Source organism: Taeniopygia guttata, chromosome 22 (assembly GCF_048771995.1).
Source record: "Taeniopygia guttata chromosome 22, bTaeGut7.mat, whole genome shotgun sequence".
In the NCBI taxonomy this organism is placed as follows: domain Eukaryota; kingdom Metazoa; phylum Chordata; class Aves; order Passeriformes; family Estrildidae; genus Taeniopygia; species Taeniopygia guttata.
The window spans coordinates 1,923,565-1,946,314 of record NC_133047.1 but is presented as its reverse complement, the minus strand read 5'-3'; the positions used below and the strand labels follow the sequence as shown (position 1 = coordinate 1,946,314).

The window sequence follows — 22,750 nt, the reverse complement described above, 5'->3', positions numbered from 1 at the left end:
TCACCAAGGCGTGGGGAGTGTCCCTGACCCTCATTCCTCCTCCTGAGGACATCCTCCTCCTTGGACATCACTGCTGGTGGCATTTGGGGCTGGCACGGGTGCCCACAGTGTGGATTTTTTTGGGGTGAGGGGGTCTCAGCTCTGGCATGTCCCTCTCAGGTGGGAGGGGGACACTGCTGGGCTTTGGTTGTGCCCATCCATGAGCCCCTCATGCACCTGGGACCCCTCCAGCCACCCCTGAGACCCCCAAAACCCACAATACCAATTGGGGGGGTGAACGCTGCCTCTTTTCCCAGGGTGTCAAGGGCCACCAGAGTCCCTTGAGTGGCTCCTGGCTGTTTGTTCTGTCACCATGGGAGCCCTTATCACCTTTCCTGGCCCATGGCACCCTCTTGACCCAGCTCCTTATCAGGGTCAGGGTTTTTTGGGAAGCAGAGCTGCTGGCTCTGAGCAACACATGGAGATGTGCCATGTCCCTCCTGTTCCCAGCAAAGCGTCACCCCCCAGAGCTGTGACCCCTGCAGTGATTTTGGGGACAATATCGAGTTTGAAACTCTGGAAAGACCAAACCCATTTGCAGGGGTCTCTTTTCCCCCTCCCAGCCATGCTGCCCCTCTGTTTTTCAGTGGGTTTTTTTCAGTGTTTTCAGTGTTTTTTCAGTGTTTTTTCCATTTTTTTTTCAGTGTTTTTTCAGTGTTTTTCAGTGTTTTTCAGAAGTGGCCCCCGAGGTTGCTCCCAGCTGATGAGGGGGGCAAGGAGGGGCTGGAATGGGTGGGAAAAGGGAGAGGATGAGGATGTGGGGATGGGAATTGGGGGAGCTGGAGCTGGAGCAGGTGGCTCGTGGTGGCTGTGGGTCACCCTCGGGTCCCACTGGGGACGTGGCACGGTCCCTCTGTCCCCACCTGCACGAGGAGGGGACGGGGTTGGGAGCTTGTCCTGAAGGTCTGGAGGAGCAGAGGTTGCTCCTTCCTCCTCACCCTCATCCTCCAAACTGGGGGGCACAGCTGGGGACAATGGGGGGACACAGTTGGGGACAATGGGGGGACACAGCTGGGGACAATAGGAGGGCACAGTTAGGGACAATAGGAGGGCACAGGTGGGGACAATAGGAGGGCACAGCTGGGGACAATGGGGGGACACAGCTGGGGACAATAGGAGGGCACAGCTGGGGACAATAGGAGGGCACAGCTGGGGACAATAGGAGGGCACGAATGGGGACAATGGGAGCATCGTGTGCACTTCTGCTGCTGCCTCCCCGTGTTTGATCCCTCCCAACATGAGGGATTCCCCTCCTCACCCTGCACCCCACAAAGGGACACCCCTGGGACACCGTGTCCCTGTCCCCAGCACCCAGGAAGGGCACGAGCACACTTGGAGGCGGAGGCACAGGCTTTACTTTGTAGTCAGAAGCAAATCCCAAAGCAAATCCCACATTTTTTTAGGGCGAGATCCGTGGGAAAGCCGCGGTGCCAAGCGACAGTGGATGGAGCGGCCCCGTGGCGGGGTGGCTGTCCCCAGGATGGGGACAAGGAGGAGGAGGAGACATTCCCGGCTATCCCTCCTGGGGGACGGCGACATCCCCGTGTCGCTGTCCCATCCCGCTGGGAGCTGCTGCTACACCCAGAACACGGGCACGGCGCTGCAGAGGATGTTGATGGTGGTGCCCAGGATGGAGCGGTCAGCCAGGGGCACGGCCTTGTCCCCAACGTCCTCATCCTGCAGGACAGAGCACGGACAGAGCTGCCACCCTCGGCTGCGGCAGCACGTTTCTCTCCCTCTCAGGATTTTTCATAGGGGTGCACGGAGAGAAATGAAAGAGAAAATAATTTCTGTTTCTGCTCCTTGTTTTTCCCATGTGGAATGTGTTTGGAGAATTGTTTACCTGGGGTGAGTGCTGGGTTGGATTCTGGTGAGGATTGTGTGAGCCTGATGGTCAATCCAACCCAATCCAACCCAATCCAATCCAATCCAATCCAATCCAATCCAATCCAATCCAACCCAACCCAACCCAACCCAATCCAACCCACTGGGGCTGGACTCTCACAGAGGGTCACAAGTTGTGTCAGAGTTAGAGAAAGTAGTGTGTAGTTTTAGTATCCTCCTTTTATATAGTATATTAATGCATTTTAACATAGTTATAATAAAGAAATAATTCAGCCTTCTGAATTGAGTCAGACATCGCCATTTCTTCCCATTGGCTTCTCCTGCATTTACAATTCTCGGCAGCCACAGTGTCCCCTCCAGAGGGGACAAACCCCCAGCCCCACATTTCCCAGGGGTTGGGCTGCGCTGGGCCCAGCTCGGCTTCTCTCACTCAGCGCTCACCGCTCACCTGCCGCCGCTGGAAGGTCTCGGTGACAGCGTCCAGCCCCGGCAAGTTGTCCTTGTCCAGGCGGGTGATGAGGCAGGCGCGGCGGCTCCAGGACCTGTATCCCAGCAGCAGCTGTGGGCAGACAGAGCCGGCTCAGCCCGGCACGGCCCCGGGGCCGCCCCGCCGCTCCCGCTCCCCACGCACCTTGCTGTAGTCGTACACCACCGCGGCCGTGGCGTTGTGCCCGTCCCGCACCGCGAACGTCCCGCTCCGCTCCTTCTTGCTCATGGCGAGCTGCTGCGGGGTCCCGTCGCCATCCAGCCCGTGGATGGTCATTCGCAGCACCTGCCGGGGGGAGATGGCTCAGGGAGCTCTGCGGGGGCTGAACCCCGTCCCTACAAAGCCGCGGTGCCGTCCCCACCCCGTCCCGGAGCCGGTGGCACCGCGGTCCCTTCCTGCCCTCCTGCCCTCACCGTCTCGGCGTGTGACTCGCTGAGGTGCAGCCCCAGCAGGAGGAAGGTGACGTTGACCACCACGAGGGCCACCACCACGAGGGCCACCATCAGCAAGAGGCTCTTGAGCTCGTGGGGGATGCAGGGCAGGCGCGGGGACTCCGTGTACCTCTGGTGGGGGGACACGGGGGAGCGCCCGGCTGAGCCGCCAGCACCGGGGGGCAGCGGGGGCTCAGCCCCACGCCCAGAGTGGGTGGTGGGTGCTCCTTACCGGAGGTGCCTCCTCCATCAGCGCCTCTTTGGAGCTGTCGTCCATCTCCCCGTGCGCTCCTGTCCCTTTGCCAGCGCGGGCCCGGGGGCATTTATAGGATCCCGGGTGGCCGGGGAAGGCTGGGGCCACTCCAGCTGCCGAGCGCCGCTTGTGCTGTTTGCTGAGCGCGCACAAGAGCCAGGGAGGGGACAAAAAAACCTCCGGAGGGCCCTTCCGTGCCATTTGCGGGTGCCAAGGCAAACACTGGGCAGCGCCCGCCCTCCACACCCAGCCCGGGAGTGCGGCAGGAGGGGTCCCAGTGGGGGCTGGGGGGCTGCACCCCTGGTTCTGCACGGGCAGCTGTGCGAGCCCCCCCCGGGACGGGGAAGGAGCTGGCTGGACTCATTGTTCCCGCGGGCTCCGTGCCAGGCCCGGCGCAGATGGACGCCTGGCATGGGGGAGATGGGTGCCAGGGACGGCCGGGTGCCCGGGGCGGCGTGGATCGCTGCCCGGCGTGCTGCGGCCGCAGCGGGCAGGGGAAGGAGCTGGCACGGGCAGCGCCGCAGCGCCGAGCTGGGGGAGCCACCGCGGGGGCATCACCCCTGTGCTGTCCCCCCAAGTTCTGCCCACCCCAAAAGCAGCCCGTCCCCGCGGCGTGGAACCCCGAGTTTGGTGGCTGCCGGGGACACGCGCGCACGGACACGCGTGCACGGGGATGCTGGCGATGTCACTCAGCCGCATCCCTCCCTCCTCCCCTCCCTCCTCCCCTCCCTCCCTCCCGCAGCACCGGGCATGATGCGCTGCAGAGCCGCGGGTCAGGCAGCCTCCGCCGCTTCTCCTCCACCCTGACATCCTCGGGGGAATAAAAACAAGAGAGATAAAAAACCACCAAAAAAAGGTTTTTCCACCTCTCCCGGCCACAGCGGCGTTGGGAGCAGCTGCCGGGACCGAGCAGGGATCAGGCCAGGGCGCGATGGAGCTCCCCGCTCGCCTCTTCCTCCTCCTCCTCCTCCTCCTCCTCGCCCTGGCCTGCCTCTGGCTGCCGGCGGAGGGGCGGCGGCCCCCGCGGCCTCCCCCGTGTCCCCCGAGCTGCTCCTGCACCCGCGACACGGCTTTTTGCGTGGACTCCAAGGCCGTGCCCAAAAACCTGCCCCCCGAGGTCATCTCGCTGTGAGTAGCCGGCGTGGGGACAGCGGTGGGGACAGCGGTGGGGACAGCGGTGGGGACAGCGGTGGGGACAGCGGTGGAGACAGCGGCGGGGACAGCGGCGGGGACAGCGGCGGGGACAGCGGCGGGGACAGCGGCGGGGACAGCGGTGGGGACAGCGGCGGGGACAGCGGCGGGGACAGCGGTGGGGACAGCGGTGGGGACAGTGTCACACGCCAGCAGCATCTCAGGGCTGGCAGGGGCTGCTGGCTGTCCTGGAGGGGCAGCGACAGCCCCGCGGGGGCTCTGGGGGAGGTTGGGGACAGCCCGGGACGTGTCCCCGTGTCCTGCGGTGCTGGCGGCCGCAGCCGCCCGGCGGTGCCAAAGGGAGCGGGGCCGCAGCCCGTCCCCGCCGCCACCCCGGGGAGCGGAGCTGGCGCGGGGGACACGGCGGTGACCTTGGCCACCCGGTGACCTTGGCCACCGTGTCCCCGAGGGGGCGTGATGGGGGACAGGGCTGTGGGCCCGAGCCTGGCACGGGGGAGTGTGGTGGATGTGGGTGTTGGCACTGTGAGTGTGCTGGCACACTCGTTTGTGTGTGTTACACTGTGTGTGTGCTTACACACTCGTTTGTGTGTGTTACACTGTGTGTGTGTGCTTACACACTCGTTTGTGTGTGTTACACTGTGTGTATGTGCTTACACACTCGTTTGTGTGTGTTACACTGTGTGTGTGTGCTTACACACTCGTTTGTGTGTGTTACACTGTGTGTGTGTGCTTACACACTCGTTTGTGTGTGTTACACTGTGTGTGTGTGCTTACACACTTGTTTGTGTGTGTTACACTCTGTGTGTGCTTACACACTCGTTTGTGTGTGTTACACCTGTCTGTATGTGCTTACACACTCGTTTGTGTGTGTTACACTGTGTGTGTGTGCTTACACACTCGTTTGTGTGTGTTACACTGTGTGTGTGCTTACACACTCGTTTGTGTGTGTAACACTGTCTGTATGTGCTTACACACTCGTTTGTGTGTGTTACATCTGTCTGTGTGTGCTTACACACTCGTTTGTGTGTGTTACACTGTGTGTGTGTCCTTACACACTCGTTTGTGTGTGTTACACTGTGTGTGTGTGCTTACACACTCATTTATGTGTGTAACACTGTCTGTATGTGCTTACACACTCGTTTGTGTGTATAACATCTGTTTGTGTGTGCTTACACACTTGTTTGTGTGTGTTATACCTGTCTGTATGTGCTTACACACTTATTTGTGTGTGTTACACTGTGTGTATGTACTCACACACATCTTTGTGCGTGTTACGCTGTGTGTATGTACTCACACACCTGTTTGTGCGTGTTACACTGTGTGTATGTACTCACACACCTATTTATGTGTGTTACACTGTGTGTATGTACTCACACACCTATTTATGTGTGTTACATCTGTGTGTATGTACTCACACACCCATTTGTGCATGTTACACTGTGTGTATGTACTCACACACGTATTTGTGCGTGTTACACCTGTGTGTATGTACTCACACACCTATTCATGTGTGTTACACTGTGTGTATGCACTCACACCCCCATTCCCGTGTGTTCACACACGTGTGTGTGCCCATGGCCCCGTGCCATGCGTGGGCAGCCTGTCATGGGTGCCAACACCCCGCGGTTTGTCCCCTCCATGTCCCCGCTGGCCAGGCTGGCTGCCGGGTCCCTCTGCCAGTGCCAGCACCCCGGGCGGGTGGCGGGTGACCCAGAGCCCGCGCTGGGGGCGCGGGGGTGGCAGTGCCAGGCTGCCGCCGTGCCCCCTCCCGCAGCTCCGTCTCTCCCGCAGGACCATGGTCAACGCGGCCTTCACGGAGATCCGCGAGGCGGCTTTCGCCCACATCCCCTCCCTGCAGTTCCTGTAGGTGCCCCGTGCCCCTCTCGGTGCCCCTCTCGGTGCCCACCTCGGTGCCCACCTTGCCCAGCCCCGCCGCTGACGCCTCCCCCCTTCTCTTTGCAGCCTCCTCAACTCCAACAAGTTCTCGCTGATTGGGGACAACGCCTTCGCCGGGCTCTCGCACCTGCAGTACCTGTGGGTGACCCGGGGACAGGGCACGGGCACAGCGGGCACAGGGAGGGCACAGGGAGGGTGTTGGAATCTGTGGCATTGGTGATTCTGAGATTGTGAAAAGTTTCTTTCTGTTCTGTTGCTAAAGAAGAAGCCATAATTGGTCTGTGCTGGTTTCAAGGTTGTTTATTCTGTTTATCTCTAACATGTTCTGCTGCCCTGCCGCAGCTCTGTCCTGCAGGGCAGCGTGTGGGGCTCTGCCCTCAGTGGGATGGTACAAACATTAAATACCACAAACTACCTGTGCTGGATTTACAATAACGTGCCAATATCTGTCACCTACGTTGGACAGTGTGTCCCCAGCCTGAACCAACAGAAAAATGCCAACCCCACAGTGAAACATGGAGGGCATGAAGAAGGAGAAAAAGGACAAGGCACACCCAATTTCCTCCATCTTGTCCCCTTTGGACCCCTCATCTAGAATCCTAAAATTTTACTTTTGCACCCGTGCCACACTTAATTATTACTGATATCAAACACTCAGAGCTGGTAATTGATCCTGTGAGATTGAAAACTCTTTTCCATGGACAGAGATCACAGCCAGTGTCTCTGGGGGCTCTGTCCAGGGGGGTTCCTGACCCCTGCCAGGGTCCCAGGGCAGCCAGAGGGATGCCCTGCACTCCCCCAGGAGGGCACAGGGAGGGCACCCGGGGTGGCTCCGTCACTGTCCGCTCCTGTTGCAGGTTCATCGAGAACAACGACATCCAGGCCCTCTCGAAGGCCACGTTCCGCGGGCTCAAGTCCCTGACGCACCTGTGAGCACCCAGGGGACACTGGGGGGTGGCCCTGCGCCTTCAGCACTGTCACGGATGTGTCACCTCACAGCACTTCTCGTCCCCAGGTCCTTGGCCAACAACAACCTGCAGACGCTGCCACGGGACCTCTTCAAGCCTCTGGACATCCTGAGTGACCTGTGAGGCTGCCACAGCGCTGGGGACATGGGGCTGGGGACAGGGTGACATCCCAGGGGCTGGCACTCGGGCAGGGTGCGGTGTGCTGGGGGTGACTCGGTGCCATCCCTGGCAGGGACCCTCAGGAATTGAGCTGGGGAGGGGGTGACATCCTGGTGGGTGCCGGGGGTGACTTGGTGACAACCCTGACACTGAGCTGGGGAGTGGGTGACATCCTGGTGGGTGCTGGGGGTGACTCGGTGATGTCTCTGGACACTGAGCTGGGGAGGGGGTGACAGCCTGGTGAGTGCCAGGGGTGACTTGGTGCCATCCCTGACACTGAGCTGGGGAGGGGGTGACATCCTGGTGGGTGCTGGGGGTGACTCGGTGCCATCCCTGGACATTGAGCTGGAGAGGGGGTGACATCCCAGTGGGTGCTGGGGGTGACTTGGTGCCATCCCCTGACACTGAGCTGGGGAGGGGGTGACATCCCGGGGGTGCTGGGGGTGACTTGGTGCCATCCCTGACACTGAGCTGGAGAGGGGGTGACATCCTGGTGGGTGCTGGGGGTGACTTGGTGACAACCCAGGACACTGAACTGGGGAGGGGGTGACATCCTGGGGGTGCTGGGGGTGACTCGGTGCCAAACCTGGGACACTGAGCTGGGGGGGGGTGACATCCCGGTGAGTGCCAGGGGTGACTCGGTGCCATCCCTGACACTGATCTGGGGAGGGGGTGACATCCCGGTGAGTGCCAGGGGTGACTCGGTGCCATCCCTGACACTGAGCTGGGGAGGGGGTGACATCCTGGTGGGTGCTAGGGGTGACTCGGTGCCAAACCTGGGACACTGAGCTGGGGAGGGGGTGACATCCTGGGGGTGCTGGGGGTGACTTGGTGACAACCCAGGACACTGAGCTGGGGAGGGGGTGACATCCTGGGGGTGCCAGGGGTGACTTGGTGCCAACCCTGGACACTGAGCTGGGGAGTGGGTGACATCCTGGTGGGTGCTGGGGGTGACTCGGTGACAACCCTGGGACACTGAGCTGGGGAGGGGGTGACACCCTGGTGGGTGCTGGGGGTGACTTGGTGCCATCCCCGGCAGGGACCTCCGTGGCAACACGCTGGCCTGTGACTGCAAGATCAAGTGGCTGGTGGAGTGGCTGGAGAGCACCAACACCACGGTCCCCGCCGTCTTCTGCAGCAGCCCCGGGCAGCTCGAGGGACAGCGGATCCGGGACCTGGCGCTCGGTGACTTCCAGTGCATCACCACGGGTAAGGCACTGCCGTCACCTGTCACCTGCCACCCGTCACCTGTCACCTCACTCCTGGGTGTTCAGACCTTCGCTGCCACCTCTCCCTGCTCCAGATTTCGTGATGCACCAGGTCCTGCCCTTCCAGGCGGTGTCGGCCGAGCCCTTCACCTACGCCAGCGACCTGTACGTGGCCCTGGCCCAGCCCAGCGCCAGCAGCTGCTCCATCCTCAAGTGGGACTACGTGGAGCGCAAACTCCGCGACTTCGACCGCATCCCCGGTGAGGAATCGGGCTGGGGGTCCCCTCCCGGCTTTGGGGTGAGCGGGACGGGACCGGCCCCGGCGTGACACGGTTTTTTTGTCGCCAGCTCACTCGGCGGTGCACTGCAAGCCCATCGTGGCGCAGGAGCAGCTCTACGTGGTGGTGGCGCAGCTCTTTGGTGGCTCCTACATCTACCGCTGGGACACGGCCGTGGACAAGTTCATCAAGATCCAGGACATCGACAGCCAGAAGATCCGCAAGCCCAACGACATCGAAGCCTTCCAGATCGAGGGCGACTGGTACTTCGTCATCGCCGACAGCTCCAAGGCGGGCTCCACCAGCCTCTACCGCCTCAACCAGAACGGGTTTTACTCCCACCAAGCCCTCCACGCCTGGCACCGCGACACCGACGTGGAGTACGTGGAGAACGACGGCAAACCGCGGCTGATCATCTCCAGCAGCTCCCAGGCGCCCGTCATCTACCAGTGGAGCCGGGCGCAGAAGCAATTCGTGCCGCAGGGCGAGGTGGGCGAGATGCTGGACGTGCAGATGGTCAAACACTTCAGGGCCAAGCGGGAGCAGTTCCTGTGCCTCAGCCGCTACATCGGCGACTCCAAGGTGGTGCGCTGGGAAGGGCAGCGCTTCGTGGAGGTGCAGACGCTGCCGTCGCGCGGCTCCATGGTGATGCAGCCCTTCGCCGTGGGCCAGCGGCGGTACCTGGCGCTGGGCAGCGACTTCTCCTTCACCCACGTCTACCTGTGGGAAGAGGAGAAGCAGAAGTTCGCCAAGTTCCAGGAGCTGTCGGTGCAGGCGCCGCGCGCCTTCCGGGCCGTGCCGGCGGCCGACGTGCAGCTGCTGCTGGCGCCCAGCTTCAAGGCCAACACGCTGGTGTACCGGCACGTGGTGGTGGACCTCAGCCTCTAGCCGGCACCCCGAGAGCCGCCGGACACGCATGTGCCCACCACCCCTTGTCCCACCGCCTGGCCCAGCCCTTCACCTTCACCCAGCCCCACGGTGCCTCAGTTTCCCCCACGGCGCTCCCGGTTTCTCCCTGTGGGACACCCTGGGGGGGTGGAGAAGGTCTGGGGGTGTCTCTGTCTGCTGGGAGATGGTGGCAGGAAAGGAGGGGGGACAGCGGGCAGGGATGTGGCGGGAGGGGTGGGGGCGTTCCCAGGACTTTGGGATGAGGGACTTTGGGATGCTCCAAAGTGGATGGGATGGCCAAGGTGGATGCGGTGGGATGCCCCGGGGAGGATGGGGTGCTGCGAGGTGGGTGCAGATGGGAGGATGAGGATGAGGATGAGGATGAGGATGAAGATGAGGATGGGATGCTCCAGGATGCTCCAGATGCAGATGGGATGATGAGGATGAGGATGGGATGCTCCAGGATGCTCCAGATGCAGATGGGATGATGAAGATGAGGATGATGATGGGATGCTCCAAGGATGCAGATGGGAGGATGAGGATGAGGATGAGGATGAGGATGAGGATGAGGATGAGGATGAGGATGAGGATGAGGATGAGGATGAGGATGAGGATGGGATGCTCCAAGGATGCTCCAGATGCAGATGGGATGATGAGGATGAGGATGATGATGGGATGCTCCGGGATGCTCCAAGGATGCAGATGGGATGATGAGGATGAGGATGAGGATGGGATGCTCCAAGGATGCAGATGGGATGATGAGGATGAGGATGAGGATGGGATGCTCCAAGGATGCAGATGGGATGATGAGGATGAGGATGGGATGCTCCGGGATGCTCCAAGGATGCAGATGGGATGATGAGGATACTGAGGATGCTCCAGGATACTCCGAGGTGGATGCAGATTGGATGATGAGGATGGTGATGATGATGATGGGATGCTCCAGATGCAGATGGGATGATGAGGATGAGGATGGGATGCTCCAGGATGCTCCAGATGCAGATGGGATGATGAAGATGAGGATGAGGATGATGATGGGATGCTCCAGGATGCTCCAAGGATGCAGATGGAAAGCTGAGGTTACTGAGGATGCTCCAGGATACTCCGAGGTGGATGCAGATGGGAGGATGAGGATGGTGATGATGATGATGGGATGCTCCAAGGATGCAGATGGAATGCTGAGGATACTGAGGATGCTCCAGGATGCTCTGAGGTGGATGCAGATGGGAAGATGAGGATGAGGATGAGGATGAGGATGAGGATGAGGATGAGGATGAGGATGAGGATGAGGATGAGGATGAGGATGAGATGAGGATGAGGATGAGGATGAGGATGAGGCTGGGGTGCTCCAGGATTCTCCGGGGTGGATGCAGATGGGAGGATGAGGATGAGGATGAGGATGAGGATGAGGATGAGGATGAGGATGAGGATGAGGCTGGGGTGCTCCAGGATTCTCCGGGGTGGATGCAGTGGCGGACAGCGGAATGCTCCAGGCCAGCCCCTCCCGTCCCTCTCCGTGCATGCCCAGCAGCTCCCCGTGCCCGCGGCCGGGCAGGACCCAGCGTGCCAGCGGGGTGTCCGTGCCCACCAAACCCCCCAATAAACTCACTGTGACCCCCAGCCCTGCCCGTGTGTCCTTCCAGCCACGGGGGACCCGCTCCACCCGACATCCTGTGGCTCTGGGGGGAGGGAATTCCGCATTTTGGGTGCTCCTGACCATACACTTGGTGGTTTTTTCCAGCAGAAATCTCAGCCAACCTCGGTTTCCTCTCCATCCAACATTCCATGGCCCCAGGGAGAGGGAATTCCTCATTTTTGGGTTCTCATGGGGTTTTTCCCAGCAGAAACCTTCTCCCACCTTGGTGCCCTCTCCACCCGACATTCTACTGCCCCAGGAGAGGGAATTCCACATTTTTGGGTGCACGTGGGGCTTTTTTCCAGGAAAACTTTCAGCCCACCTTGCTGCCTTCTCCATCCAACATTCCATGGCCCCAGGGAGAGGGAATTCCACATTTTTGGGTGTTCCTGGTCCTGCATTGGGATTTTTTTCCAACAGAAACCTCAGCCAACCTCGGTTTCCTCTCCATCCGACATTCCATGGCCCTGGGAGAGGGAATTCCTCATTTTTGGGTTCTCATGGGTTTTTTCCAGCAGAAACCTTCTCCCATTTTGGTGCCTGCTCCACCCAACATTCTACTCACCCCAGGAGAGGGAATTCCACATTTTTGGGTGTTCCTGGCCCTGATCTTGGTGTTTTTTCCAGCAGAAACCTCAGCCAACCTCAGTGCCCTCTCCACCCGACATTCCATGGCCCCGGGAGAGGGAATTCCTCATTTTTGAGTTCTCATGGGGTTTTTCCCAGCAGAAACTTTCCCCCATTTTGGTGCCTGCTCCACCCAACATTCTGCTGCCCCAGGAGAGGGAATTCCACATTTTTGGAGTGCTCCTGGCCCTGATCTTGGTTTTTTTTTCCAACAGAAACCTCAGCCAAGGGAATTCCACATTTTTGGGTGCACTTGGGGTTTTTCCCAGCAGAAACCTTCTCCCATTTTGGTGCCTGCTCCACCCAACATTCTGCCACCCTGGGGAGAGGGAATTCCACATTTTTGGGTGCACGTGGGGCTTTTTTCCAGGAAAACTTTCAGCCCACCTTGCTGCCTTCTCCATCCAACATTCCATGGCCCCGGGGAGAGGGAATTCCACATTTTTGGGTGTTCCTGGCCCTGAACTTGGGGTTTTTTTCCAGCAGAAACCTCAGCCAACCTCGGTGCCCTCTCCACCCGACATTCCATGGCCCCGGGAGAGGGAATTCCTCATTTTTGGGGGCACTGGGAGCTGTTTCCCCAGGCAGCACAGTCCCTGCTGGACTGGTTTTCCAGGGAATCCTTTCCCAGCTGGATAATTATGCATGTGAAAAGCCAACAATTAACAGCAAAACTAATTAAAGATCCTCTGCAGGTAACAGGCAGCCTCAGGGCACGGTGGGCGGCTTCTGCCTCAGTTTCCCCGGCAGGGAAAGGATTTCTGAGCAGAAGGAGCGCTGCTGGAAGCATCGATATAAATATATTGTGTATTAATGTAGTGGTGTTTGATGCATAATAACACATAATACATAATATATAATATACAATATTATATATAATATATAATAAATTTTTATTATATATGTAATATATATTATTATATATTTAATATTAATTTTTGTAAAATATATTAATATATCCATATAATATATAAAAAATAATTTTATTATATAATATATAAATATACAAGTAGATTCATACATATTGATTATATATTATAGATGACATATACATTAATAGATCACCTATAATTATGTATTATAGGCGATATATGCATTATTATATCATCCATAATTATGTATTATAGACGATATCTACATTAATATATAATCTATAATACCTAATCAATGCATATTAATATATTTATGTGTTTATATATTACATAAATATATTGATATTTCATAGAATTAGGGAATTTATAAAAAGATTTTATTTTATTTTATTTTATTTTATTTTATTTTATTTTATTTTATTTTATTTTATTTTATTTTATTTTATTTTATTTTATTTTATTTTATTTTATTTTATTTTATTTTATTTTATTTTATTAAGCTGCGACTCACCTCTCCACACGTGGGTCCCACTTTTAAGAGGCCCTGTTGCCCTTTTAAGGCATTGCCCTTTTAAGAAGCTGCGTTGCCCTTTTAAGGCATTGCCCTTTTAAGAGCGGCCGGTGGGGCCCGCACTGCGCATGCGCCGCGCCGTTGCTGCAACTTTCAACTTTTGGGATTCGCTCCCTCGGGGTTCGGGGGAATTTGGGGGGATTTGGGGCGAATTTGGGGGGATTTGGGGGCTCCGGGGGGGCCCAGCACCGCCCCGGCCGCACCATGGTGTCCTGGATCCTCAGCCGGGTCGTTGAGTGAGTGGGGGGCGGTGTAAGGGGGGGGGGTGGTTTGGGGGTCCCCCCAATCCCCGCACCCCCCCCGTGCTCAATTCATGGGGGATTTGGGGGGGTGAACCCCAAATTTCTGTATGCGGGTAACCAACACCCCCTCCCCAAAACGTGGCGCCCCCCCAAAATGGGTCCGTGAGCTGCTGCTGGGGGGGTGGGCACGGCTGGGGGTCCCCTGCATCACCCAGGGGTGGGGGTCCCCTGCGTCACCCAGGAGTTTGGGGGTCCCCTGCATCACCCAGGGGTGGGGGGGTCCCCTGCATCACCCAGGGGTGGGGGGGGGTCCCCTGCATCACCCAGGAGTTTGGGGGTTCCCTGCATCACCCGGGGGGGGTCCCCTGCATCACCCAGGGGTTTGGGGGTCCCCTGCATCACCCAGGGATGGGGGGGGGGGTCCCCTGCATCACCCAGGATTTGGGGGTCCCCTGCATCACCCAGGGGTGGGGGGGGGGGGTCCCCTGCATCACCCAGGAGTTTGGGGGTCCCCTGCATCACCCAGGGGTGGGGGTCCCCTGGAGGAGGCCCTGCCCCATCCGGGGGGGTTGCGGGTCCCCCCATTTTCCGCCCTGTCCCCCCATTTTCTGCCCTGTCCCCCCATTTTCTGCCCTGTCCCCCCATTATCCCCTGTCTCCCCATTATCCCCGTGTCCCCCCATTTTCTGCCCTGTCCCCCCAATTTTCTCCGTGTCCCCATTTTCTCCATGTCCCCATTTTCTGCCCTGTCCCCCCATTTTCTGCCCTGTCCCCCCAATTCCTCCATGTCCCCATTTTCTGACGTGTCTCCCCATTTTTCCCAGTCCCCCCATTTCCTCCATGTCCCCCCGTTTTCCGGGGTGCTCCCAGCCCGGAGCAGGGGCTGTGCCGGTCCCCGGTGTCCCGGAGCTCTGTGCTGGTTCCCGGTGTCCCGGATCTCTCTCCGGTTCCCGGTGCCGGTGCTGCCTGACCCCCTCCCCACCTTCCAGGCTGCTCTTCGGGCTGCTCTACCCGGCCTACGCCTCCTACAAGGCCGTCAAGACGAAAAACATCCGCGAATACGTGAGTGGGGGGCTGGGGGGTCCCGTCCTGGCATCCCGTGCCCCCTCTGCCCCTTCCCCCGGGCTCCAGTGCCCCCCTTTCTGGGGTTCAGCCCCCCCTTTTGCGGTTCAGCCCCCTTTTCTGAGGTTCACCCCCCCCTTTTCCCAGTCTCCAGCCCCCTTTTTGGGGTCCAACCCCCCTTTTCCCAGTCCCCACCCTCTCTTTTGGGGTTCAGCCCCCTTTTCCCAGTCCCCACTCCCCCTTTTGGTCTTCAACCCCCCCCTTTTCCCATCCCCACCCCCCATTTTGGGCTTCAATCCTCCCTTTTCCCATCCCCAGCCCCCTTTTGGGGTCCAACCCCCCCTTTTCCCAGTCTCCAGCCCCCTTTTCCCATTCCCACCCCCTTTTCCAAGTCCCCACCCCCCGTTTTGGTGTCCAACCCCCCTTTTCCCAGTCCCCACCCCCTTTTCCCAGTCTCCACACCCCTTTTCGGGGTTCAGCCCCCTTTTCCCAGTCCCCACCCTCTCTTTTGGGGTCCAACCCCTCTTTTCCCATTCCCAGCCCCCTTTTCCCAGTCCCCACTCCCTCTTTTGGTCTTCAACCCCCCCCTTTTCCCATCCCCAGCCCCCTTTTGGGGTCCAACCCCCCTTTTCCCATCCCCAGCCCCCTTTTCCCATTCCCACCCCCTTTTCCCAGTCCCCACCCCCTTTTTGGGGTCCAGCCCCCTTTTCCCAGTCCCCAGCCCCCTTTTCCCATCCCCAGCCCCCTTTTCCCCATCCCCACCCACCTTTTGGGGTCCAACTCCCCCTTTTCCCATCCCCAGTCCCCTTTTCCCATTCCCACCCCCTTTTTGGGGTTCAGCCCCCTATTCCCAGTCTCCACCCCCCTTTTAGGGGTTCAGCCCCCTTTTCCCAGTCCCCACTCCCCCTTTTGGTCTTCAACCCCCCCTTTTCCCATCCCCAGCCCCCTTTTCCCATTCCCACCCCCTTTTTGGGGTCCAACCCCCCTTTTCCCAGTCTCCAGCCCCCTATTCCCAGTCTCCACTCCCCTTTTAGGGGTCCAACCCCCCTTTTCCCATCCCCAGCCCCCTTTTCCCATTCCCAGCCCCCTTTTTGGGGTCACCCCTTTCCCAGCCCCCCTTTCTCCCGGTGCCCCCAGGTGCGGTGGATGATGTACTGGATCGTCTTCTCTCTCTTCATGGCCACCGAGACCTTCACCGACCTCCTCATCTCCTGGTGAGCCTGGGGGGGTCACCGACCATCCCCACACCCCCCAAATGCGTGGGGGGCTCGGGGGGTGCCTTCAGAGCCCCCCATTTCCCGCCTGTCCCCCCCAGGCTGCCCTTTTACTACGAGCTGAAGATGGCTTTTGTCCTGTGGCTGCTGTCCCCGTACACGCGGGGGGCCGGGCTGCTCTACCGCCGCTTCCTGCACCCCGCGCTGGCCCGCAGGGAGAAGGTGACAATTGGGGACATCCCCGGGGCCGTGGGGGTGCCCCCTGCCCGGCCCTGCCCGGCCCTGCCCGGCCCTGCCCGGCCTGGGCACGCAGCCCCCCGAGATGGGCTGGGGGTGGTCTGCGGGGATGTGGGGTGACAGTGCCCTGGGGGTGACAGAGCTCAGGGATGTGGGGTGACAGTGCCCTGGGGGGTGACAGAGCTCTGGGATGTGGGGTGACAATGCCCTAGGGGTGACAGTGTTCTGGGATGTGGGGTGACAGTGCCCTGGGGGTGACAGAGCTCAGGAACGTGGGGTGACAGTGCCCTGGGGGTGACAGAGCTCTGGGATGTGGGGTGACAGTGCCCTGGGGGTGACAGAGCTCTGGGATGTGGGGTGACAGTGCCCTGGGGGGTGACAGAGCTCAGGGATGTGGGGTGACAATGCCCTGGAGGTGACAGAGCTCTGGGATGTGGGGTGACAGTGCCCTGGGGGTGACAGAGCCCTGGGGGTGACAATGCCCTGGGGGTGACAGTGCTCAGGGATGTGGGGTGACAATGCCCTGGGGGGTGACAATGCTCATGGATGTGGGGTGACAATGCCCTGGGGGGTGACAGTGCTCAGGGATGTGGGGTGACAATGCCCTGGGGGTGACAGTGCTCAGGGATGTGGGGTGACAATGCCCTGGGGGTGACAGTGCTCAGGGATGTGGGGTGACAATGCCCTGGGGGTGACAGAGCTCTGGGACGTGGGGGTGACAGTGCCCTGGGGGTGACAATGCCCTGGGGATGACAGAGCTCAGGGATGTGGGGTGACAATGACCGGGGGGGTGACAGTGCTCAGGGATGTGGGGTGACAATGACCGGGGGGGTGACAGTGCTCAGGGATGTGGGGTGACAGTGCCCTGGGGGTGACAGAGCTCAGGGGTGTGGGGTGACAGTGCCCTGGGGGTGACAGTGCCCAGGGATGTGGGGTGACAGTGCCCTGGGGGTGACAGAGCTCTGGGATGTGGGGTGACAGTGCCCTGGGGGTGACAGAGCTCAGGGATGTGGGGTGACAGTGCCCTGGGATGTGGGGTGACAGTGCCCTGGGGGTGACAATGCCCTGGGGGGTGACAGTGCCCTGGGGGGTGACAGAGCTCAGGGATGTGGGGTGACAGTGTCCTGGGGGTGACAATGCCCTGGGGGTGACAGTGCTCTGGGATGTGGGGTGACAATGCCCTGGGGGTGACAGTGCTCTGGGGTGTGGGGTGACAGTGCCCTGGGGGTGACAGAGCTCAGGGATGTGGGGTGACAATGCCCTGGGGGTGACAGTGCTCAGGGATGTGGGGTGACAGTGCCCTGGGGGTGACAGTGCTCTGGGATGTGGGGTGACAGTAGCCTGGGGGGTGACAGTGCTCTGGGATGTGAGGTGACAGTGCCCTGGGGGTGACAGAGCCCTGGGATGTGGGGTGACAATGCCCTGGGGGTGACAATGCCCTGGGATGTGGGGTGACAATGCCCTGGGGGTGACAGTGCTCAGGGATGTGGGGTGACAATGGCCTGGGGGGTGACAGTGCTCAGGGATGTGGGGTGACAATGCCCTGGGGGGTGACAAAGGTCAGGGATGTGGGGTGACAGTGCCCTGGGGGTGACAGTGCTCTGGGGGGTGACAGTGCTCAGGGATGTGGGGTGACAGTGCCCTGGGGGTGACAATGCCCTGGGGGTGACAGTGCTCTGGGATGTGGGGTGACAGTGCCCTGGGGGTGACAGAGCTCAGGGATGTGGGGTGACAGTGCCCTGGGGGTGACAATGCCCTGGGGGGTGACAGAGCTCAGGGATGTGGGGTGACAATGCCCTGGGGGTGACAGTGCCCTGGGAGGTGACAATGCCCTGGGACATGGCATTGCCCGGGAGGTGACAATGCTGAGGGACATGGCATTGCCCTGGCAGGTGACAATACCCTGGGAGGTGACAGTGCCCTGGGAGGTGACAATGCCCAGGGACATGGCATTTGGGACACGGTGATGCACTGGGGGGGGTGACAGTGCCCTGGGAGGTGACAATACCCTGGGAGGTGACAATGCTGAGGGACATGGCATTGCCCAGGAGGTGACAGTGCCCCAGGACATGGCATTTGGGACACGGTGACAGTGCCCTGGGAGGTGACAGTGCCCTGGGAGGTGACAGTGCCCCAGGACGCGGCATTTGGGACACGGTGATGCACTGTGGAGGTGACAGTGCCCTGGCAGTGACATGGCCATGCCCCAGAGGTGACAATGCCCCGGGCCACCACCCCGCAGTGCCACCAGCTCCCCTCTGTCCCCAGGAGCTGGATGCCCTCCTGCTGCGTGCCCGCCAGCGGGGCTACGAGGCCGCTCTGCGCCTGGGCAAGCGGGGCCTCAACCTGGCGGCCACCGCCGCCGTCCAGGCGGCCACCAAGGTACCCGGGGGTGACATCCCCCCCGTAGGGTGACATCCCCTGGGCTGGGGTCTGATCTGTGTCCCCCTGCAGAGCCAGGGCGCGCTGGCCGGGCGGCTGCGCAGTTTCAGCTTGCAGGACCTGCGCTGCCTGCCCGAGCAGGACCTGCCGTGCCCGGAGGAGCAGCAGAGCCACCCTCTGGGTGAGCAGCCGGGGTGGCACCGTGTCCCCCTGTCACCCTGCAGGGCCGTGCCCGAGCTGGGCTGTCCCCTCTGTCCCCTCTGTCCCCTCTGTCCCCAGGTTACAGCAGCTATTCCAGCGGGTCGGAGGATGAGGATGAGGAGCTGTGGTCGCACCCACGGGTGTCCCCCTGTCCCCCAGCCCTGTCCCCCTGTCCCCCAGCCCTGAGAACCCTGCAGAAAAACCCGGCCAAGGAGGTGAGGGGACAGCGGGGGACGCGCGGTGGGGACATGGGACACGTCAGGGGGTGTCCTGAGTGTCCCTTCTCCTGCCCAGGGCTCCTCCCGGCTCCTGCGCAGCCGCGCCAGGACAAGAGCGGCTCTGGAGGAGCAGGACGGCTGAAATTCCCGGGAATCCTCGGCCAGGGGGGTGTGCTGGGGCACCGGGAGGGAGCTGGGGCACCTTGTGTCCCCAGGGTGGCACCTTGTGTCCCCAGGGTGGCTCCTGCACCTCCGAGGTACCTCCTGCACCTCTGGGGTGGCTCCTCCATCTCTGGGGTGGCTCCTCCATCTCTGGGGTGGCTTCTCCATCTCTGGGGTGGCTCCTCCATCTCTGGGGTGGCTCCTGCACCCCTGGGTGACTCCTTCATGTCTGAGGTGCCTCCTGCACCCCCGAGGTGCCTCCTGCACCTCTGGGGTGACTCCTGCACCCCTGATGTGGCTCCTCCATCTCTGGGGTGGCTCCTGCACCCCTGAAGTGGTTCCTGCACCCCCGCGGTGGCTCCTGCACCCCTGATGTGGCTCCTCCGTCTCTGGGGTGGCTCCTGCACCCCCGAGGTGACTCCTGCACCCCCAAGGTGGCTCCTGCACACCCGAGGTGGCTCCTGCACCCCTGGGTGCCTCCTGCACCTCTGGGGTGACTCCTGCACCTCTGGGGTGGCTCCTCCATCTCTGGGGTGGCTCCTGCACCCCTGGGTGTCTCCTGCACCCCTGAGGTGGCTCCTCCATCTCTGATGTGGCTCCTGCACCCCCGAGGTGGCTCCTGCACCCCTGGGTGACTCCTGCACCCCCGAGGTGGCTCCTCCATCTGTGATGTGGCTCCTGCACCCCTGGGTGACTCCTTCATGTCTGAGGTGGCTCCTGCACCCCCGAGGTGGCTCCTCCATCTCTGGGGTGGCTCCTGCACCCCTGGGTGACTCCTCCATGTCTGAAGTGCCTCCTGCACCCCCAAGGTGGCTCTTGCACCCCTGAAGTGGTTCCTGCACCCCCGAGGTGGCTCCTGCACCCCCGGGGTGGCTCCTCCATCTCTGATGTGGCTCTTTGAGGTGGCTCCTGCACCCTTGATGTGGCTCCTGCACCCCTGGGTGGCTCTTGCACCTCTGGGGTGGCTCCTCCATCTCTGGGGTGGCTCCTCCATCTCTGGGGTGGCTCCTGCACCTCTGGGGTGGCTCCTGCACCCCTGATGTGGCTCCTGCACCCCTGGGTGCCTCCTGCACCTCTGGGGTGTCTCCTGCACCTCTGGAGTGACTCCTGCACCCCTGGGTGCCTCCTGCACCTCTGGGGTGGCTCCTCCATCTCTGGGGTGACTCCTGCACCCTCGAGGTGGCTCCTGCACCCCTGATGTGGCTCCTCCACCCCCGAGGTGTCTCCTGCACCCCCGAGGTGTCTCCTGCACCCCCGAGGTGACTCCTGCACCCCTGATGTGGCTCCTGCACCCCTGGGTGACTCCTCCATCTCTGGGGTGGCTCCTGCACCCCTGGGTGACTCCTTCATGTCTGAGGTGGCTCCTGCACCTCTGGGGTGGCTCCTCCATCTCTGGGGTGGCTCCTGCACCCCTGGGTGGCTCCTGCACCCCTGGGTGGCTCCTCCATCTCTGATGTGGTTCCTGCACCCCTGGGTGCCTCCTGCACCCCTGGGGATCCCCCCACCCTAAATCCCTTCCCCGTGGCCCCTCGAGGAGGGGGGAGCAGCTCATTTCCCCCATCCCAGACCCCCCAGCTGGGTGCTGGCACCTCTCCTGTGGGGTCTGACCCCCCGTTTTCCCCCACCCCACGCCACGAACACTACAGCTCCCCCCACCTCCTGTGCCTTCCCCACGGCATTCCACCATTCCCGGTGCCCCGGGAGCCTTTTAACATTCCCCTCTCCGAAAAGGAGGGATTGTACCTGGAAAAATAAACTTTATCCTGAACTTTGGGAAGTGGGAGTTGTCCCTGGTTGGATTTTTTTCTCCTGGAGGAAAGTCTGGAATCCATCTGGGACAGCTCCAGGGCCTCTCCCGGGGTTTGCACCCATGATCCCGGTACAGCTCAGGGCTCCTCCAGGGAACCTTTCTGAGATTTTTATTTTCCTTTGGAGGAAGGGATCCATCCAAGACTCCCTCCAGGGATTTCCCAGGGCCTTTCCCCCATATTTCAGATTTCAAAATTCCGAATAAAAACCCCAGACTCCTCCAGGCATTTCCCAGGGGCTTTCCCTGAAATTTCAGATTCCAAAATCTTGAATAGCATCCCCAGACTCCTCCAGAAAAATTTCCTGAGATTTTTTCTTTTGGAGGAAGCTGCACCCTCAGGAATCCTCCAGGAATCTCCCAGGGGTTTTTCCTGACATTTGAGGTTCCAAAATCCCGGATAAAATCCCCCAACACCTCCAGGAAAGTTTCCTGAGATTTTTATTTTCCTTTGGTACCCTCAGGGATCCATCCAAGACTCCTCCAGGCATTTCCCAAGGACTTTCCCTGAAATTTCAGACTCCAAAATCCCGGATAACATCCCCAGACTCCTCCAGGGAATCTTCCTGAGATTTTTATTTTCCTTTGGAAGAATGGATCCATCCAAGACTCCCTCCAGGCATTTCCCAGGGCCTTTCCCCCATATTTCAGATTTCAAAATTCCGAATAAAAACCCCAGACTCCTCCAGGCATTTCCCAGGGGTTTTCCCTGAAATTTGAGGTTCCAGAATCCCGGATAACATCCCCAGACTCCTCCAGGGAATCTTCCTGAGATTTTTATTTTCCTTTGGAGTAAGGGATCCATCCAAGACTCCCTCCAGGCATTTCCCAGGGGTTTTCCCTGAAATTTGAGGTTCCAAAATCCCGGATAAAATCCCCCAACAGCTCCAGGAAAGTTTCCTGAGATATTTTCCTTTGGTACCCTCAGGGATCCATCCAAGACTCCTCCAGGCATTTCCCAGGGCCTTTCCCCCATATTTCAGATTTCAAAATTCCGAATAAAAACCCCAGTCTCCTCCAGGCATTTTCCAGGGGCTTTCCCTGAAATTTCAGATTCCAAAATCCCGGATAACATCCCCCAACTCCTCCAGGCATTTCCCAGGGGCTTTCCTTGAAATTTCAGATTCCAAAATCCCGGATAACATCCCCAGACTCCTCCAGGAATCTCCCAGTGGTTCCCCCCCAAATTTCAGATCCCAAAATCCCGGATAACATCCCCCAACTCCTCCAGGAATCTCCCTGACCCCATTTTCTCGCTGGAAATGATTTTTTTTGGGGGGTTTTCCCCCCCTTTGCTCCTCACGGTCACTTTTACAGCCCCTTCCTGTCCCCCGGACCCGCGGGTGGCATTCCCCAAATCCCCCAAATTCCTGAAATTCCCAAAAGTCCCCAACTCCTTCCCGGGGGGTGGCACGGGGGGTGGGTGACACGGGGAGTGGGTGACACGGGGGGTGGGTGACACGGGGTGTGGGTTACACGGTGGGTGGGTGACACCGGGGTGACACGGGGGGTGGGTGACACGGTGGGTGGGTGACACGGGGTGTGGGTGACACGGTGGGTGGGTGACACCAGGGTGACACGGGGGGTGGGTGACACGGGGCGTGGGTTACACGGTGGGTGGGTGACACGGTGGGTGGGTGACACGGTGGGTGGGTGACACGGGGTGACACGGGGTGACTCTGCAGCCATCCCCCCGGTGCCACCATCGCTGCCCTCTCCCCCGGGGCACCGGGCCGGGCCGGGCCGGGCCGTGCGGGGCAGATGAGGTGGCAGGAGCGGGATTAGCCCGGGACAAATTAATTAATTACCGCAGCAGCGGGGGGAGGCCGGGTGGGCACCGCGGGCCCGGGGGTGCCTCTAATCCCCCCAAAGCCGCTTAGGCAGCGCGGTTCCTCCGAGGATACGGCCCGGGGAAA

The 22,750-nt window shown here is 60.2% G+C and overlaps 4 protein-coding genes across 10 annotated transcripts; 2 read left to right on the top strand and 2 right to left on the bottom strand.

The window, feature by feature from the left end:
- Window positions 1–1,376: 1,376 nt before the first annotated feature.
- Window positions 1,377–3,407, bottom strand: SFTPC (surfactant protein C). Its single transcript, XM_032752328.3, has 5 exons — window positions 3,035–3,407; window positions 2,785–2,934; window positions 2,516–2,656; window positions 2,333–2,443; window positions 1,377–1,716 (listed from the first exon to the last, which is right to left on the bottom strand). Exons 1-5 carry the CDS (start codon window positions 3,254–3,256, stop codon window positions 1,615–1,617), a joined length of 726 nt encoding a protein of 241 aa, XP_032608219.3. The 5' UTR covers window positions 3,257–3,407; the 3' UTR covers window positions 1,377–1,614.
- A 359-nt stretch (window positions 3,408–3,766) lies between these two features.
- Window positions 3,767–11,224, top strand: LGI3 (leucine rich repeat LGI family member 3). 5 transcript variants are annotated; one of them, XR_012051733.1, is made up of 9 exons: window positions 3,767–4,183; window positions 5,999–6,070; window positions 6,170–6,241; window positions 6,961–7,032; window positions 7,119–7,190; window positions 8,270–8,439; window positions 8,534–8,698; window positions 8,787–9,953; window positions 10,243–11,224. XR_012051733.1 is itself a non-coding variant. In XM_030289781.4 (8 exons), the coding sequence occupies exons 1-8, from the start codon at window positions 3,987–3,989 to the stop codon at window positions 9,602–9,604; spliced, it is 1,638 nt and encodes a 545-aa protein (XP_030145641.4). In that variant the 5' UTR covers window positions 3,767–3,986; the 3' UTR covers window positions 9,605–11,224. The 5 variants fall into 5 exon arrangements, 1 of the variants encoding a protein (XP_030145641.4); XR_012051732.1 differs by having other exon boundaries at window positions 10,078–11,224; XR_012051731.1 differs by having other exon boundaries at window positions 10,028–11,224.
- On the bottom strand, window positions 9,525–11,176 carry LOC140680447 (uncharacterized). Its single transcript, XM_072917655.1, has 2 exons — window positions 10,393–11,176; window positions 9,525–10,286 (listed from the first exon to the last, which is right to left on the bottom strand). The coding sequence occupies exons 1-2, from the start codon at window positions 11,124–11,126 to the stop codon at window positions 9,680–9,682; spliced, it is 1,341 nt and encodes a 446-aa protein (XP_072773756.1). The 5' UTR covers window positions 11,127–11,176; the 3' UTR covers window positions 9,525–9,679.
- Window positions 11,225–12,333: 1,109 nt separating the features above from the next.
- REEP4 (receptor accessory protein 4) lies at window positions 12,334–20,810 on the top strand. 3 transcript variants are annotated; one of them, XM_072917657.1, is made up of 8 exons: window positions 12,334–13,546; window positions 14,541–14,613; window positions 15,751–15,827; window positions 15,929–16,049; window positions 18,333–18,446; window positions 18,519–18,627; window positions 18,726–18,862; window positions 18,942–19,130. In XM_072917657.1, exons 1-8 carry the CDS (start codon window positions 13,515–13,517, stop codon window positions 19,005–19,007), a joined length of 729 nt encoding a protein of 242 aa, XP_072773758.1. In that variant the 5' UTR covers window positions 12,334–13,514; the 3' UTR covers window positions 19,008–19,130. The 3 variants fall into 3 exon arrangements, with proteins under 3 accessions (XP_072773758.1, XP_041576438.2, XP_072773757.1); XM_041720504.2 differs by having other exon boundaries at window positions 18,726–20,810; XM_072917656.1 differs by having other exon boundaries at window positions 18,519–18,862; window positions 18,942–19,080.
- Window positions 20,811–22,750: the final 1,940 nt, after the last annotated feature.

Coding starts and splice junctions, on each gene's coding strand:
- SFTPC (XM_032752328.3), bottom strand. CDS start 3,256: ATGGCACGGAAGGGCCCTCCGGAGGTTTTTTTGTCCCCTCCCTGGCTC. Junction 2,935..3,034: donor TGATGGAGGAGGCACCTCCG/GTAAGGAGCACC, acceptor TCCCCCCACCAG/AGGTACACGGAGTCCCCGCG. Junction 2,444..2,515: donor TGGTGTACGACTACAGCAAG/GTGCGTGGGGAG, acceptor GTCTGCCCACAG/CTGCTGCTGGGATACAGGTC.
- REEP4 (XM_041720504.2), top strand. CDS start 13,515: ATGGTGTCCTGGATCCTCAGCCGGGTCGTTGA. Junction 14,614..15,750: donor CGAAAAACATCCGCGAATAC/GTGAGTGGGGGG, acceptor CGGTGCCCCCAG/GTGCGGTGGATGATGTACTG. Junction 18,447..18,518: donor CCGTCCAGGCGGCCACCAAG/GTACCCGGGGGT, acceptor GTCCCCCTGCAG/AGCCAGGGCGCGCTGGCCGG.
- LGI3 (XM_030289781.4), top strand. CDS start 3,987: ATGGAGCTCCCCGCTCGCCTCTTCCTCCTCCTCCTCCTCCTCCTCCTC. Junction 6,071..6,169: donor ATCCCCTCCCTGCAGTTCCT/GTAGGTGCCCCG, acceptor TTCTCTTTGCAG/CCTCCTCAACTCCAACAAGT. Junction 8,440..8,533: donor CTTCCAGTGCATCACCACGG/GTAAGGCACTGC, acceptor TCCCTGCTCCAG/ATTTCGTGATGCACCAGGTC.
- LOC140680447 (XM_072917655.1), bottom strand. CDS start 11,126: ATGCACGGAGAGGGACGGGAGGGGCTGGCCTGGAGCATTCCGCTGTCC. Junction 10,287..10,392: donor ATCATCCCATCTGCATCCTT/GGAGCATCCCAT, acceptor TTGGAGCATCCC/GGAGCATCCCATCATCATCC.